The 18,309-nt window shown below is 42.3% G+C and overlaps 1 protein-coding gene across 1 annotated transcript in view; it reads right to left on the reverse strand.

Annotated features, from left to right (window-relative positions):
- The window catches only part of KALRN (kalirin RhoGEF kinase), a 144,763-nt gene that overhangs the window by 56,925 nt on the left and 69,529 nt on the right, over positions 1 to 18,309 (reverse strand). Inside the window, 17 exon segments of the mRNA XM_072417896.1 lie at positions 266 to 456; positions 1,236 to 1,347; positions 1,782 to 1,874; positions 1,953 to 2,042; positions 2,495 to 2,564; positions 3,286 to 3,395; positions 3,487 to 3,553; positions 3,733 to 3,851; positions 4,572 to 4,754; positions 5,770 to 5,892; positions 7,988 to 8,103; positions 9,621 to 9,735; positions 9,840 to 9,989; positions 11,341 to 11,559; positions 12,975 to 13,094; positions 15,591 to 15,757; positions 16,562 to 16,757. Of these exon segments, the coding sequence (XP_072273997.1) occupies positions 266 to 456; positions 1,236 to 1,347; positions 1,782 to 1,874; positions 1,953 to 2,042; positions 2,495 to 2,564; positions 3,286 to 3,395; positions 3,487 to 3,553; positions 3,733 to 3,851; positions 4,572 to 4,754; positions 5,770 to 5,892; positions 7,988 to 8,103; positions 9,621 to 9,735; positions 9,840 to 9,989; positions 11,341 to 11,559; positions 12,975 to 13,094; positions 15,591 to 15,757; positions 16,562 to 16,757 (2,241 nt within the window).

Here is an 18,309-nt window from a genome sequence, read left to right on the forward strand (position 1 = left end):
AACAGCCCCAAATGTTTTCCTAATAAAATCTGCTTTTGTGTGGTGGAAGATTGGGTAATATTGGTCATCCACAGCAGTCACAATCTGTCTGTCTGCATATTATATTTTGGGAAAGGTTAAATAAAGGTTGTTGGGATTAACAATCGCAGGGAAAATCAGATTCCTTTTCAGCTTCCCCGGGCTTTGGGGTGCTGAGCTATGGGTACCAAAGGCTGACGTCGGGGCCCACACACCGTAGCAGTGCACAGCCCAGAGGGTCTCTTACCAGCAGCTTATTTTTGTAAACATATTTTGTGTGTCCTGCAGAATCTTTTATCTCCTTGCTGAACACTAGAGAGATCTCAAACAGGAAAAGGTGTCGATCCCGGCCTTTGCGGATAAGAGATTTGGGATCCCAGACTTGGAAGGAATCCTGCAATATCAGCTCACCCTGAACATCCAGATTTTCATCAAACCCTGAAAACAAAAAGAGGCGGAGTCACCAGAAAATATGGAAACATCTAATCCACACCTGGAATACAATAAATGATACAATCCGTACTGAAATGTCCACAGGGAAAAATAATGGCATTGATAAGGACCAACAATCCACCCATGTAACAGGTAAAGGAATAGACTCAATATTAAAAGTTACTAAACCAATCTGTGATAGATCTTTCTTGTTTGCAGGGGGGATAAATGGGAAAGCCATGGCACAAAATCAGTAACAGCAGCATAAAAAGCTGGTAAACTTTCAAGTGTTACAAGGTTCCCCCCTCAGTATTAAACTTTTGTGATTCAAACTCTCAATGCCTCTTGAACTTTTTGCAACACTGGGCAAAACTTCACCAGTTTCTCATGGGCAGGGCCACCATTCTACCAATATCATTATGCCCCCCCCCCCCCCCAAAAAAAAAAAAAAAAAAAAAAAGAGTCTGGATACTCACATGTAAGTACACAATACCTGATTTTTGTCTCTGGAATTTTTTTTAATTAATTTTCTTTTTAAATTTTTATGTAAAACAAGAATTGCACATAAAATATTTCTTAGTTTTGAACACATCTGTCCGGCTTTTATTGTTGTGTTTGTTGCATTATGGGTAGATTGTGGGATTTTCTCACTTCCGGTCACGGGGACATCTGCCTTTGGCACAGTAATGGAAGAAAAGGCCCTTAAACTGCAATAAAAACCTGACAGAGGCTTTGATTTACATACAGATACATTTCTCTATTATTTGATCCGGCCGGTCGCTCACCTTCCAGCATGCTAACATGCATGGCATCATTGGCTCTCTTTGGTACACTCAGCATTACTTCCAGGCCGTCCTTTATCTCTCCCTTCCCTTCCTCGCAGCAGGTCAGCAGCTCCTGCGGAACAGATATAATTTCTGGTATTCCTAAAAGTTGGAGTCCATAATCCCCTCCCCGAACAGAGAACAGACAGACACCCAGAACACTTGGTGTATTCTATACGGAGTTACTAATCATAAATATTTATCATGGAGGTGGAATGACTGCTTTGTGTCTTGCACGCCGAACCTCCAAAAAATACAACAAAGAACAAAGGAAGCATACAAACATATATAGGAGGCCAGAGATGGTCATTTAAGTGAAGGGAGCCTGCCAGCCAATTACTGAGAAATTGTCCTTTCTGTATATGTGTTATGTGCTTGTTGTACAATATTTGCTGTGTTTTTTTATTCTGAATCTTCTGTCATAAACAAGGTGAAAGGCCAAGCAGGGTTCCCTCATCCAGTGAATTAAATGTGAACCCTGCGCAGGTTCAGCTATCTCCTTCGCACCTTGAGCAGCAGCTGGTACTTGGTGATCCTCTGCACGGGTTTGATGAGATATGATGAGATGGAATTGGCCAGTCCATGCCGCTGTTGTATCTCCTGTGAAGCAAAGCAGACGGTCAAAGGGAGAGCAAAGATAAGGTGACCATCAGCCAATCACACAATGGCGACACTTACATCAAAGAAGGTTCCAGCGTGTTCCAGGATCAGCTGGCTGGAGTCCGGCTTGTTTTTACAATAAGTCACATACATCTGAAACTTATCAGCCTGCAGAAAGGAGAAGAATCAGAGGATCAGAGAATCGGAAGGGCGCACAATACAGAATGACAACATATACAGGACGAGGAGGCTGACATAGATTTTAGTGGGCAGCATTAAGTGTATTTAACCTTTTTTTTAATTTACTTGGTGATCCTGCCAGTAAGACACTTCCTGTCGTAGGGTGACCAGCCTTACGTACTGTACTCTATTTTATTAAAGTGAGGAGCAGCAACAGGACAGAAAGCATATGGGACTATGGAACACCTCCCCCTCTTCTAATTGCTGTAACATAGGGGGAGGTGTAGTCAGAGGTAGAAGGACAGCACTGGATGTCTGGCAGGATCCATAGGCATTTAAAGAAACAATAGAAACGTTTATTGTTCTATTTAACAGACACAAAAAGGAGCAAAGGAAATAGGTTAATTGCTCAGATGGATGATAAACATAACAGCCCCTACCCAAGTGACAAAACAATGTCCGACGTCCTCCGGAAGCTGCTCGTACTTCTCCAACTCCTTCAAGAAGATGCTGCAAGGCAACAGAGAGGATTATGGGTCAGGTCTTAGTGGGAGGAGTCAAGGACCAGGATGCTGGGTACACAGGGAGTGCAAGGACTCCGAATAATCAATATTTTATATGGCGCCCCCCACACATATAGGGGGATCAGAGGGGCGTCTCAGCTAAAAGTCCTAAATAAACCCCACATTAAGAGACCATGATTAACTGAACTAATAAATACTTTTTTTCCTGGCTGTCTCTATTATGTTTTGATTTATGGACCTAAAGTAAGCATGCAGCCAGTGAAGCCAGAAATCTTGAAACTTTGGCAACAAATGAACGGTTTGATAATATCATACCAAACAGCAAATATATTAATACCAATCATTTATAAATAAATTGGTATCAATAAAAATTAAAGACTGGAAGCCAACTCATTTGGTGATCACAAAATTCCCCAGGGCTTGGAAATGAAAATCTATGGTGGTGAATCATCTGATTCACCAATAAATGAGGCCCTCAATGTACTGGGGACATTTAGATTCAGCCATAGACACCTAAACCTTAAAGAGGACCTTTCATCAGATGATCTGTGCAGCATGTTTGTGCTTGCTTGTGTTGTGTCAGGGTGACACTTCCAGGTGACAAATAAGTGTCTTTATATGAGGTGTTGGGGGCCCTTCATAATGATATTTGCCCTGGCCATGAAGTCCTATGAGAAGGTTGGGACAAGAGATTTCAGGAAACGCACTTATTGTGAAAGTCGTAGATTTCCTGGATGTTCCCGAAGATGATGTGCTCTTTATTGAGGATCCCTGGGGGGATTTCTTCCACTCCGCTCGTCATCTCCCACAGGTATGTCTGGAAGAGAAGGGGAAGAAGGGGAGGTGACCCTGTGTGAGACGGCTCAGGATTAATGTCCCAGGGACACAGAAGGGAAGGACTGCGTTACCTCCATACACTCGTGCAGATCTCGGACGTACGCCTTCTCTGTCTGCAGGAGCTCCGCCATAATAAACCTGGAAGAGACGGAAAACCATAATTAGAGCTGGATGGCATGCTGGGATTTACACACAAATCTATGGGAGTGATGCTAGAGTATCTGGATTTGGTATCGTTACATTTTATGTGAACAGGAGACATATGAAACATGAATAAAACTCCATAATATGAGGATATGAGAGCACAGAGCACTCACTCTTTTTTTCGAGCAGATTTCCTCTTCTCCTCGTTAACTTCATGGCCAGCGTCTCGCAGTTTAACCTCTGGGTCGGTGAGGATCGCTGGGACAATATCCAATTCCAGATCTTTATTATCCTGGAATAAGAGGATTGGTATAGTCCAGGGATGTCATAGTGGGACAATCAGATCTATTTATTATATCGCACAGACAGAGGACATTTCTATGATATATCAGATTTCTATGATATAAACCCAGATATATAAAAGAGTGTGGCGGCTTCTGACAAATCACTGAACTCACCAATACGCAGTATAAACTGTTAGAGATGAGACAGCAATCAATCAGAATGCAGATGAAAAAAACTGGCCAGGTGTAACCAGCTCCATGGGGCATGACCAAACATCAAAGGGGGACACTGATGGCACAACCACAGGCTCTGTCTGCTTTGTCTGCATTAGGCTCTGGTTCAATCATGAAATATCTGAACAAAAGTTCATGTTTACCCCTCAAAATCCAAAAATCAAATGTTTAACATGATTGTGGGAAAAATTATAGAATAAAATCTATGCACCCCAGCCTGTATAGAATGGTCATATTCCCAGTGATGGCAGCCTGACTTGTGTTACTGACTCCTTTGTGAATGGCTTTAGGTTTAGAGCCACATTCCGTGCATTAGTGATGCACTTTATGTTGCATTTCACATTATATTGGCTCATGTGACATCCGGATTATATAAATGGTAAATTTGCTGCATTTGATTGCTATTGGCCTAATCCAGGACTCACGGTAAACCAGAGGTCACATGGCTACAATTGAGAGGGGGTCTATGTGTAGTGGTGGCTTAGGGCATGTACCTCAGGGCCGATTCCCAGCATCCTCTGCAGCGTGCACCGATATTTCCCCATTCGCAGGGAGAAGTCGCGGTAATGCTTGTTCACAGTGGTGACCCATTTCTTCAGTTCAGTGGCGTGGACATGACCCTTCTCCACAAAGCTGTCCGCCAGCTGGATCAGAAGACGAACCTTCTCCTTGGTTTGCTGTCAGGATGCAGAAAAGTAAAAATCAGTGTACTGAATAAAGTACTGAAGGTGGACCTGTCATCAGATATAATATTATGGGTCAGCGAGACTATTCCAGAGATTTACCTCTCCCAGAGATCCCAGAACTCCCCTGACAACATCATCTTTGTTTAGCTATCATCTAGGGTCACCATCTGCTTTCTGATAGTCAGATGATGGCTCAGACTAACCTGGTTGTCTGTGGAAAAAGTTACAATGCTGCAGTTTGATCACTCACTGGGAAAAAGGAGACCGAGGAAATGCTTCCTCCTACCTGCAGCAAACTAATGGCATCATCTCAGCCTAGGCAAAGTCACTGACTGGAGACTAACAAAGGCTTTTTAATAATAAAACACATGTCAGAATATATGAAGATATATGTACATACAATGCATGTATAAAATGCTCTCACTGCTCCCTGTTGGGGTTCCTGGGTCACATGACTCACATTGGATGCAGGACTGACATGACTACATGCACAGTACAGCTCATAGCAGCCTCAGAAATTAGGCAATGTCTATAAGGAATTAAAGGGTTGTGATTTGCTTTATATCCAAATTTTTGCTGCCTCCAGGTTGACTGATGATCGTCTAATGATTTCTGGGTCCTGACACCGCCTGCTGCAGCACAATAAATCCTGTGTCTGAGAGGGCAAGGTGCCCCGGTAAAGAGAAGAGGTCGGAATGACCTTGACTGATATTCTCTGAGACTCCCCGGAGGAAACAGGAATAATAAATAAGTTTGCACTGTCGGCAGCTTGTGACTCTGGAATGGAATCATTATTGGGGACTTTGGGTAAAATTAGAGATGGCGAATTACAAATAATGAGGAGCGACAAATCTCCAAACACACAGCAACCAATTACAGGACATCATGCAGGCTGGGCCCCTGCTCTGGGGGTAAGGAATACTAAAAGAAAGCAATGTGACACCATTATTCTTTAGTGAGAGGTCCCAACCTGGGGCATTAAACACACGGCAAGGCCGCCACTTACCTTGGCAGGAATGCAGAAATCTTCATATTCCTTCAGCAGGCTCTGCGTTTGGTCCAAACTCTCCCCAGTGGATGAGTGCGTAGAGAGGAAATGCTCCCCCGTCTCCTGAATCCAGTCCAGAGCCTGCAGGGAGAATCAAAAATACACCAAATTTTGCTGAAGTCCCTAAAACATGTTTCATTTATTACAGCTAAAACTAGTTAACCCAATAAAAACATACAAATATATACCCAATCATGTAATATACGTAATCAATCTCTTGTGTAGATGCTCATGTTCTACGCGTTTAAAGGTATCAGCAGTATTAGTTCTGTGAATGGGGTAGCTCTTTCAGAGAATGATATAGGAGGTAAATGATGAAGACTACAGCAGAAACAGGCGGTAACCACAAGTAAGTCAGTTTTCCCAATTATTGAAATCCTACAGCTCCTCCAGTTACTTAAATCTGTGAGTATATACCAAGATCGAATACATCTGTTTCTTACAATATCCAAATGCGGACACTGGAGAATATTTATTTTTACTTAATGTAATCTAGAGATGACATATACCTAGATTTATTTACATTGAGATGTAAGCCGTTTCCGTATGCCATCCAGCTTACCCCCCATGGGAGAAGTCCACCAGAAAATCTATTATGAAATGTTGGATTTTTTATGTAAGTAAATGGTGTAATTTTTGATGATTATGAGGTTATGTCATAATATATATTATATGTGAATTTGTATATCACGAATTGTTAAAATTCCCTAAACGACATTATATTTTAGATCTCATAAAATGTGTTCCTGTTGAAGTGGTCCTTTGTCTTGCTAAATGCAGTGAATCTTAACAACTGATTTATTGAGACAATATGGAAAAAGGAAATTACTAGAGGAGCACCACTAGGAAAATCATTACAATATCACTAGAAAGGGGCTAAACCCCCCAATAGAGGAGGACCAGTAAGATATATAACAAGAAGGTAGAAGGGGAATAAACCCCAATATTGCTAGACGGGGTATCACTGGATAAGGAATAGGCCATACATAACCCCTGGAGGACAAGTGAGGTGAGAGTTTTCATTATGGGGCCTATCCTGTAATATCACATACAGATTCTAGGTGCATTGCCCCACTGTGATATATGGTTGAGGAGTACTACCATAGCTATCAGAGCAGCCAAACCCCCAAAATATTTTGGCACATGTATGCCTTTCAATAGTAAACTTAGCTGCATGGCTGGATTTCTACTTTAACAAAGTGAAAATTTGGTGGAGGGGTTACAATATGTGCAATCAGTGTCATGTGACCAGGACAGCTGCACCGGCTCTCTGGGACAGAAGTGCCAACGTGACGAGGGAGCCATTGGCCCGTAATGAGCTGCTTGTTTTAAAGACGTTGTTGATGCAGGAAAAGTGGAGCTAAAACCGCAATTATCCACGCTCGGCCATGGGTCACCTTTTGGAAATTTCATCTGCTTGCTTGCTGTGTGATTGCTAATGTAATGTGAAGCAGGAAACTACATAATGTAACCAGCAACGTACTCAACTATGCAGGGGAAATACCAGCTGTGTACAGCAGGTGGCGCCTTCACACCTGCACAGACTGGAACATTAATACTTATCAGACAACGCCAACCAGAGCACCGGGCACAATCCACTGAGATCAGCACCAGAATACAGGGCGACGGGATGTACAGCTGGGGGTCAGTAGGATAAGATAAAGTGTAATAAAGGACAGGACACTGGGCATAAAAAGGTCTACAATCAAATAATTACCATAAAGCAGTAGAAGCAGAACATAGACGAAGGTGGCCATACACTGGTTGTTTTCAATGGATTAGATTTAAGATTCAATAAAATCATGGTATCAAACAAAAATGTCATAAAAACTATGGTGATTAAACATTTAACTGGAGTTCCCCTCTTCCCCTATTCCCTCTTTAGCCAATCAAGCACAAGCTGCCCTACATGCTCCCCAATTACCAGCCAATGGGAGCACCTCCTGTCCAGTTTACATAGGTACCAACAAAGCTCTGTGCTTCCAATTGATTTACAATAACCCGTCGGAGCAGACAGGGGGCAGTGTAGCTTGATCAAGCTGTTCGGAGGGAGTACAACAGTTATATCCGGGTGATATTGATCTTTATCACCTAAACATCAGTGTATGGCCACCCTTAGGAGGACCTATTAATCTTTGAGTGGTTGGAGACCAATAACATGATCCCCAACACCCACCTGCTTGGCGCTTCTCTCAAACACCACATACTGCTGGCACTGGTCCAGACGCCGCTTCTTCAGGGTCCAGAAGTGCAAAACCCGGTTTTCTCTTTGCAGCAGCTCCCCGAGGATGGCTGTAAAACAAAAAAAAATTCAGTTACTTCACGCTGATAAATTCATATAAAGCGTGTAAGGTTAGGCACATAAAGGGAGGGCAAGCTGGTTCTTGTAGTATTTGAACATTAGTCGGGACTCCATGTTTGGCTTTCACTTTCGGTGTGAATGTGCTCTCACCTAAATAGGATGTTGGGGTATTAGAGCGCAATTGAAGGTATTACCAGTAATCTTCTCCTTTCTGCAGTTTAGCGGCTGGTAATCCAATAAAAAGATGCACTTCACCGCCACATACATTGCCGCTACGTGTTTACAGTCAAAAAGTCGCTACTGCAGAAATAGTGCAGGCAAAAAGTTCTGCAGTCACAATGCCAGGGACTCAGATGACACTGTGAGGGTCACTGACGTCAACTATTAAAAAACAGTGACCGGACTTATAATTAAACGAATTAATTAAGCAAAGAGAGCGGCTAGGGAGGTATTTATCCGAAAGGTAAGTGGGAAGTCGTGACGGTTTCAAAAGACAGAAGTGGAGTAGGCAAATTTGAAAAAATGGGCAAGCCGAATAGGACGAGGAAGACCATTCCAGAGAGTAGGGCCAGCTCTAGAAAAGTCTTGGAGCCCTGCGTGTGATGAGGTTACGAGTGAGGAAGTCAGTAGTAAGTCATTGGATGAGCGAAGAGTGCGGCTAGGGGTTTTTTTTTTTTTTTTATTAGGCCAGAAAGATAAGTGGGACAAGAAGTGTGGAGGGATTTGAAGGCACAGCAAAGGAGATGAATTTGATTCTAAGGTGAAATGGAAGCCATTGAAAAGAACTGCAAAAAGAGGCCGCAGAAGAGGAGTGATGGGAAGGCTGTGTATCAGGTAGGTAGTTAGGAAGGCTGTGTATTAGGTAGGAGATTTGGAATTTGAGGGGGGAAGATGATGAGTTCCGTTTTATCTAGGATGAGTTTCAGAAATCTGTCAGACATCATGAAACCTTACCCAGGACTAAGAGAGACAAGTAAGGGTTGGACAGATAGATTTGAGTATAATCAGCTTACAGATGGTACTGTAAACCAAAGGAGGCTATGAGACTGCGTGAGGAGGTGTACAGAGAATAGAGAACATTTTATATTACCTTCCTGTATAACACCAATGTTCAATAATTTGCTGTATCAGCCCCCACCCCCTCCCCACACACATCTATAATGCATTGATAAGCAGGTTAAACCACAGTGTAATATTTGTATTTTTCATCCTCTATAACATGACTTGTCAGAAAACTAGAGCTGTGGTGTTATGTGCTGGGTTCCTGCATTGTTTTAAGGCATCACGTTCACATTTAATGGACTGACAATGCACCATAATGCAGTAAAACCCATGAACCTGCTGCGCATTTGTAACATGCAGTGCGCTGTAATGCCAGTCCATCGGCTCCTACTGTATTTGTGCATTTTGATGAAATGTGGGATAATTGGCACCCCAACACACCATGCAGAGTGGCATGCGTTATTTTGTGCTGAGCTCCAATCTATTGAATCTGTGAGTTTCTTACCTTTGACTTGCTGTTCGGTGCCCCGTGTGTGAGGGGCCACACCAGGCATGCTGACATTGTTGCGGTGAATGTACTTTAAAAAGACCTCCGCATTTCTCCGGGCAAGCGTGCAGGCCTGCAGAAAACGCATTAAAATGAGTTATCAATCAGTGAAAAAGACAAAAATTTGTCCCCAAATTTTGCATTTAGAAATCTGCAGTTTCAGGGGCTGATACTGACCTTTAAGAAGGCTTCTTTCTGCTCCAGATGTTTGCTGATCAAAGGCATTATGTGGTCGGTGTCCGATGCCGGCCCCAGCTTATCGTGTCCCCGGCACCAATCTTCATCCCTCCGGTATTCCTGCTCCAGGCTTTCCAGGACACTGCACACCTGTGCGAGACCCAAATGTCACATGACACGTGGAAGGTAAACTAACGTGTTACCGATGTGTATAAAGGTGAGAAGTGAGTCAATGAGTGCCAAATGTATGAAAACCAACACTGCTGTCTTCAGGGGGAGGGTTCTCTCCTCCTCCTAAGTCCTTGTATCTTTGTCTGTCATTTGCAACCCCTATTTTATGTACAGCGCTGTGTAATATGTTGCCGCTATATAAATCCTGTTTTTTTTATTATTAATAATAATAATAATAATAATATAGTTAGTTATAATACTTAAAATACTATTGCATTGCAAGGTGCATGTTTCCTAATTGGATATAAACTTTGAACATCCTGCCTACTAATCATTATTACACAGTATTTATATAGCACAGTATTTATATATGCTTCGTAACATATTACGAAGCAGTGTTCCTTCAAATTATATACTAAATATTATTAGGTTGCCTATGCTGTTTTTCAGCAGTCAGTAAGAATGCCAATAGTGCAATCTTGGGGTTCAGGAGGAATGAAGAATAATAAAAGCTGAATGAACTTGCTGCAAGTAATGTGTCTTATTATGTTTGCAGCCAAAAGATTTTGGCGGTAACAGGAATCCCTTCTTCAGGCCTCAACTTTACAATACTCCGGTCCTGGCCGATCACTTCTGCATTTACAAAATCAGACAATAGAAGGGAAATCTACAGATAGGAAGCTCACTGTGCAGCCTGGAATTTACTGCACAACGTAAAAAATGGGTTTATTGGGCGAAACTCCAACACTATAAGGAGAAGATTTCCCAAGCAACAAATTCATATTTTTATAGCCAGTGAGTATAAGGAGTCAGTCATGTGACCAGGATCAGAAATATTCTTACAGAATATTGGGTTTCTTGGAGATAACTCCTTTTATGTAATCACTGATTCAGAGTAAGTTATTACTATATGTAGTATTCAACCCAGGCATTTTTTTTAGGCTGAGTAGGAAGAAATTGTAGGTGGGTGGTAGCCTCTGTACGGTGACCCAACTCTTCAGATGGTTACTAAAAAGTGCCAGGGGGTGCGCCCGGCTAAAAGAGGCTGGGGAGAACACTGCTATATGAAGTTTTTCACATGAAACTACACATGATGGGCGATGGATAACCATGCTAAATTTTCAAAGAAGCCAGGTATAAAATAATTGTGCATGTTTCAGGTGCCATAGATCCCTTGAGTTGCACTGTTGGAAGGGCCAAGGCAGGAGAATGGCCACCAACTGCCTCCAAATCCCCAGACTAAAATGTTAGGAATAAAACATGCCCAGTACTGCCCGAGTGTCACTTCTCCAAATGCAGCAGTCAATTGCAATCTGCAGGAAGTGCTGACCTGCTCTGAAGTTTTGTAGAATGCCACTGAGGCATTAACCAGCTTCAGTCTGTCCTCCATCTTCAGCATAAGTTGCTGCCAGTGCATGGCCACCTTCTCGGCACACTCCCGGATGGCATCGGCATCGTAATGTCCGGCTTGTAACAAGGCTTCGGCCTTCTGTTGAACCTGCAGTGCACTCTGGTGGGTTTTCTGAAGGGAGCTGGCATTGAACAGGGACTGCAAAAAGTAACATTGGGTGGAAAAACATTAAAATAGAGAGAGAACACAATTTACTGATGGACTATATACATCTCACCTCTGCACTGCTTTATGTCAGGATATAAACTATTACAATCAACAACAGGCATTTCACCTTCTCACATAGAAGATTAGTAAAAGGTTTCTAAATGTCTTTCTGCTAACAAGAACAGCTGACATGTGAAAAAAAAAAAGTTTAACTGATGTTTAGAATCTAGGACACAAAATGTTTAATTATTCATCACAGATCCTCAATTCAGGTATCAACAAACAGTACAAAAGAAATGGAATGCTTTGTAAAAAATACAACATTTTCGGTCGGTTGCTCAACATTATACCCCCCCACTAATATTATGGAATTTCACTATAACATCCTCCACTCTTCTGGGTAGGGTTTCCGCAAGAGTTTAGGGAGTGGCCATGGGGATTTGCCCCATTGGAGAGATCAGGTACTGATGGTAGTGCTTTGCCCCAATGGTGAGGTTGGGTACTGATGCTGGGAATTTGCCCCATTGGTGAGGTCAGGTAGTGATGGTAGGGATATACCCCCCATTAGGTGAGGTCAGGTACGGATGTTGGATGAGAAGACCTGGCTCACCATTACAATTCATCCCAAAGTAGTTCAGTAGGGTTGAGGTCAGGGCTCTGTGCAGGACACTCGAGTTACTCCACAGGAAACTGGTGGGACCATGTCTTTATGGAGCTGGCTTTGTACCCTGGGGCACAGTCATGGAGGGCTTAAAAGAGTCTTTACCAAACTGTGACCACAAGGCTGGAAGAGCACAATTGTCTGCAATGTTTTGTTTGATGGAGGATTAGCAGGACCCTTCACTGGGGACACCTGATCATTTGAAGAGGGAATCCATAGAGGTTTGGCCAAACAGTATATCTTGTTTTACAGGTAAACTTACAATATTACATTGTGAGACTCCTATCAGAGGGATTTAGAAGCCAATTAGGAGTCTGCAAGTAGTTAGTAATGAATCAGAAAGTTTTGATAACGCAGATTAGGTCTGCTGCAGATATCAGAGATTCAAAAACAAAATCCAAATTACGGGCTCTGCTAATCCACAATTCAATTTAACTTTTTTAATATATAAATGACCCAATCTGCAGTCTGCACATTCCAGTCCATACACCGTGTGTGCAGAGTGCCTAACATAAGATAAAGGTCACTGGCTGTTCCTGTAACTCCAGGGAATTGCTCAACTATTACATCTAGAAACTGTGAAATGGATTGTCAGGCATCTTACCCATAACACATTGTAAGTAAAGTTAAATAAATGAAACAAAATGAATTGCAGCAACCACAATTCCTATTCAGAAAAACCTTCCATTAAATTATCAGCGCTCTCCCCCTCCCTCTACAGCAGCAGACACCCCAAGACAGTCACCTCAATGGCCATCTGGAATTGTTCATGTTCCCTCTGCAGCTGCTCCGCTTCTGACAATGAACTCGCATTAACAAGGCTGGCGTTCAGCATGGACTCCCCATTGCGGATCCATCCCAGCACCTGGAAAAAGAGACAAACTTCCTGTGAGATATTCAGGACGAAGGGTTATGGATAATCCTGGCACAAAACGACAGACAAGGAGGCAGCCCCAGATCAACAGAGTTTGTGCATCTAAAAGGTGATCCAAATTGTTCTACCAAACACTGGAAATATCAAATTAGACCCCCAGGAAATAAGTTAAATGCACAGATGACATATATACACAGATGTGATCCTATTATCTGTTAAGGATTTGTATGTTCATCGATTTACACAGCCTTGCCTCATCAATCATAGTGGGCACATCAGGTGTACTGTACAGGCACACATGGTGAAAACCCCTTATAATAGGCACATCAAGGTACAGACACAAGAACTCAGGATTTTCCAGGATGATGAAAACCACCTACAATGGGCACAGCTGGTGTGCACAGACCATAGAATTTAACAGGGTAATGGTGGGAACCCCTTAAAATAGGCACAACAGGGTACAGACACAGGAACGCAGTTCCAGGATGATGAGAACCCCCCATAATGGGCACAGCAGGTGTGTACAGACCATATAACTCAGGAATGGTGGGAACCCCTTATAATGGGCACAGCAGGTTTGTAGACTTGGAGACTTGAGAAAATGAACAAACTATTAGGTTGCTCAACTCTCCAATATACATTTTGGGTGCACAAATAAGTTTCCCCAAAAAATACAATTACAAGAATGTATCCCTTCTTTTATTTGGAATTTTTTTGAAAATACTGGACATAATGTCACTTGTCACCCCCCTCCTGATCCCAATATTCATATTATATAAATATTAATAATAATATTCTGCACCACCCATCCACAGCAGGACAGACCAGTGACATAAAATACACCGACACTCCGGATAAGAATGTGCCATCCCAGATCACTTCTCGGTCACATCCTCCATCTCCTGATACCATTAAACAGAAGTTGTGCTCCATCGTGGCTGTATCTGCCCGCCTCTCACCATGTAATAGGACACGGGAAGTGTGAGCCGGGCTGGCAGGTGCACAGCACCGCACTCTTATTATAAGAACAAATGGTGCAGCAGAGACGGCTGCAGGTCATTTCAATTTCACTTAAACAAAGATTCCAATTTCAATATTTCAAGCTCAATCCGTGCTTCTAAGCAGAATCCTGAGCTGACAGGATTAAATTGTATTTATATCCTCGCTAGGACAGAGGGGGCAACTATCAGATTCCAAAAATATTCATGCCAAGATGTTCCTATAAAAGGATATACAAAATATCCCCTAGCTGTATATGCTGCCCATCCATGGGGGGGATAATGAGATACAAACTTCCTACATAACACTTTTGTTTTAAAACGTATTGATTTCCAGCGAGTGGCATCATTCTTCATTACACCCCCCCCCCTCCCCCTCCCCCTCCCCCTCTCCTGCACTCTTTACCCTTTTCTCGTTATTTCAAAGTATACATTGGACTAAGAAAGGTGCATCTGCAGATCTATTTCCTAATCTAAACAGTACGAGATTGTCCTGGGAGAACTGCATATAGGATCAGTAAGATTTCAAATCTGTCTGAGGTATTGTGATAGGAAGGAAGTAAATATGTCAACGTATGTACCTTGCTGAAGGTTGTGAAGATGAATCTTCCTAACATTATAACTTGGTTCTCATTACATGCAAAGACCATTGCTTAATTCAAAGATTTTTCTGTGTTCTAACACTACACATTCCCCATAGCTCCTGATTAAAGGGCCAATAATTCAGATATCTGGCCAAGATATATACAGTACACATTCAGAACATTTCTGCAAAACGTTCACATTCCCTATTTTATCTCTGACAGTAGGTGGAATATAGTGAGGGGACAACACCATCTCTGCTGTACTGAAATCCCAAACCGTGTTGTCAGCCCTTCCCAGTTCCTCCCTAACGGTGTACAGAACTCATCTTGCTCTTCTCATCCTCATCACCTTCCCCTTATAACAAGGAATAGGGGTTCTGTAGTCTAGCTGGGACAAATTGGGAAAGGCTAACAACACTTATTTGTGTATTCAGTGGAGCAGGCAGTGTTGTACATTCACTACAGGAAGTCAGGAGCTCTCTAGTTGCTTGCCAGGATCGACAGCTTTATTTTTATTTTTTTGTTGGCTTTATAAAGAGACAAACACTGGGAAGTGTGCAACAACTTCAGATATATTTTGAAATGTATTTTTATTTTGTCTGGATGTACACTTCTATATCTAAAATAAAAGGTGACAATGCAGTAAGTCACATTTCTCTGCACACATTGAAATTTGTGTTTATACAGCTCCTGATATAGCTGTGCATATGGGATAATGGGATAAAACATGTAACACATTGTAAGATTTCTAAAACTTTGTGCAGTCTGGGGATGATTTAAACATTTATCAGCTCATGTTGTAAGAAATCTTCTCACATAAATTTTGCAAAGTTTTAGGTTTTCAGGCTGTGAATGGATTCTGAAATCTGGTGCAGAGCACAGAGTGGTGAGAGAAGGCTTCTTACCTGCTTGACCTCAGTCTGGAGATGTCTGAGCTGCAGACATTGGTCCAAGCGCTTGTGGGTCTGATCAGCATTCAGGTCCAGTTCATGCTGCTTCTCATGGAGGAACTCTAACAACTCCTGGACCTGGGTGGCCAGATCAATGTCCTTCTCACAGATCAGCTCAATTCCTGAAGAGATAAAGAATGAGAATGGAGGTCATTGCATCATACAGCTTCCATAAACTCCCCTCACCTCTACAGCTTTATGTTCCATTCTCACTATGTAGGGATCCCAAGAGGATTACGTGGATTGGAGGTAAGGAAAGGTTCAGTCTACAGGTTAGGGGTGAAGGTTTGCATTAAGATCACTTAGGGATGCGGCTATTGTAACGCTTAGTACTGGGTGGAGGGTTTGAATAGGTTTAGACCCAATGGGTTGGGGTTTTATAAGGGTTAGGTTGAGATTAGGGTTTAATTTGAAGGATTAGAGAGTAGGGGTTTAAGGTTGGGCATAAAAATAGAGAGATAACAAAAAAATGGGATTAGGGTCAGGATTAGTATATAGAGTACAGATCACGGAAGGAGTAGGGTTACAGCTAGGGTTAGATTTAGTGTTAAGGTTTTGGATGGAGTTAGGCTTCCAACAAAAATATTTAGGGAATCAGATCTTAGACAGCAGTGTTATGCCTAGGGTTTTGGGGTTAAACCATTAGGAATTGAAGATAGGATAGAAGTTTAGAATTTGGATAGGCTGGTTTTAGATCAGGCTCGGAGGCTGCCATCTTTATCCTTCATCACCACCTAATGAGTTTCGGCAGTACAGGCCAGACTGGGAGCTGCTTGTTCAGAGTCAATGACTTACTAAGCAATGAAGTCCAATGACAGCCCAGCACTAAATTGTCTGTGGAAGTTCCTATATTTCTATGAGATTAGGACAGAGACCACCCGGCCGTGTCTTGTAGGCACAGACGCACTAACCTGACGCTTACTAACCTGACGCTTGCACCTCCATGATGTACTGGTGGAGGTCCTGACCCTGCTGGATCACCTCGAAGGTCATGTTGTTCATAGCTAATTTTCTCTCCTTGTGACGTTGCAGCCGCTGCTCTGCCAAATTAAGATCTTCTGTATTAAAGTCGTTCATCTGCCGGAGGAGATCCTCATTCCAGGCATCCAGCTCAGCCGTTACCTAATGTGGGAACACAGCAGGCATGTCAATGGCTAATTAGCACCGATCCTTCCCATCTAACACGGAGATCCTCATTATATAGACGCTACATTTGTATTGTTGTTTTATTACAGAATGTGCTTTTCGTGTTAGGGACTGAATACTAAATTAAAGCTAAACTGCAGGCAGGTACAAAAAGACAAAATATGAATGCAGCTCTGTATTCCTACAAATAAATCAATAAAGGAACCTTTAAATGCAATCCATGTAGGTATATAAATTTGACCTGTTAGCACCTGAGCTGCACCGCTCATAGATCTTGCTCCAGCAAATATTGTTATGGTTAAGGTGCAGCACTAACAAAATGTTGGCTATTAAGTAAAGGCAAACACACCAGTTTCTGGGGCTGCCTTACAGCTTAAATCTTAATTTACTTATATTTTACCTTCCTTGGATTTTCCTCATTCCCTCTTCAACATGCTGATAACACTTTTTTTTTTTTTTTTTTAAATAAAAACTTTTCTATTTTCATTATATTTATTCAATGCAATGCAGACATTGATAACGAGTGATAGGAAAACTCAACAGGGTGCAGTACATTGCTTCCTGAAAATGGTTAGCCAGAAATGTAAGTGTGGTGAAGGGGTGCTGAGAAGCCCCTTTAATATGTTAAATGCTGTTTTTGTGTGACTTTTTAGGGCAAAAAAAAAAAGACAAATACGCGACATTGTTAAGCAAGTTTGGCACTCTCTCCACTGAAATAATTTTTTGGTTCTGAACTGTGACAGCCTCTTGTGGCCAGGCTGATAAATATAGAGTTCCCTCTCCTAGGCTGGTGTGTAAGGGGTAATGGTATACTCACAGATTATCAGACAATACTTTGGTGTTTTTTTGGTATTGCTGTCATTACCTATTTGTATCTTTTGGAGAATTTTGCATTAGGTTGATTGAGTACTAAATGGGGCTCCAACATGCGACCAAAGCGGAGAACCAACATGCAACCAAAGAGGAGGGCTGCACCCAGAGCTAACACCTAGCTCTGTAGTGCCACCTTGCTGCGTGTCATACTGCTGCACATTGGATCCATCTCATTAGTGGAGGACAGATTGGCTCTGCTCCTCTCCATCCACACAATTGTATCGCGTCTTCATATAAACTTTGCTCACAAAAAGGAGAGCATTGGATTTACCTGTCCAAAAAAATGTGACGAAAATAAAATCTCCAAAAGCAAAATAAAAAAATTATTGGCTTGTAATTAAGGCAATTAAACACAGCTGCCACTTTAATGGGGCCCATTAAACGAATGGCCTTGTAATCTAGCAAGCCCCGGGGGACAGAATGAGCATAAACCTTCATGTTTGGGGTGCGGATGGAGGTTTATTAGTCACTGCTAGGATCAATGTGGAGTCTCCAGCCTGGAGACAAAAGAAAACATTTATCCAGGACAAAGAACATAATGAAATGTGCAAGATGACGTATGGCCAAGCTCGCCAATATGGTGGCAGCTATAACTGAGCAAACGCTTTTATTGAACTGCGTTCACCAGGGGGGAGGGGGAGTTGTAGAGGTCTGT

This window comes from Pyxicephalus adspersus, chromosome 7 (assembly GCF_032062135.1).
Source record: "Pyxicephalus adspersus chromosome 7, UCB_Pads_2.0, whole genome shotgun sequence".
Taxonomy (NCBI): Eukaryota; Metazoa; Chordata; class Amphibia; order Anura; family Pyxicephalidae; genus Pyxicephalus; species Pyxicephalus adspersus.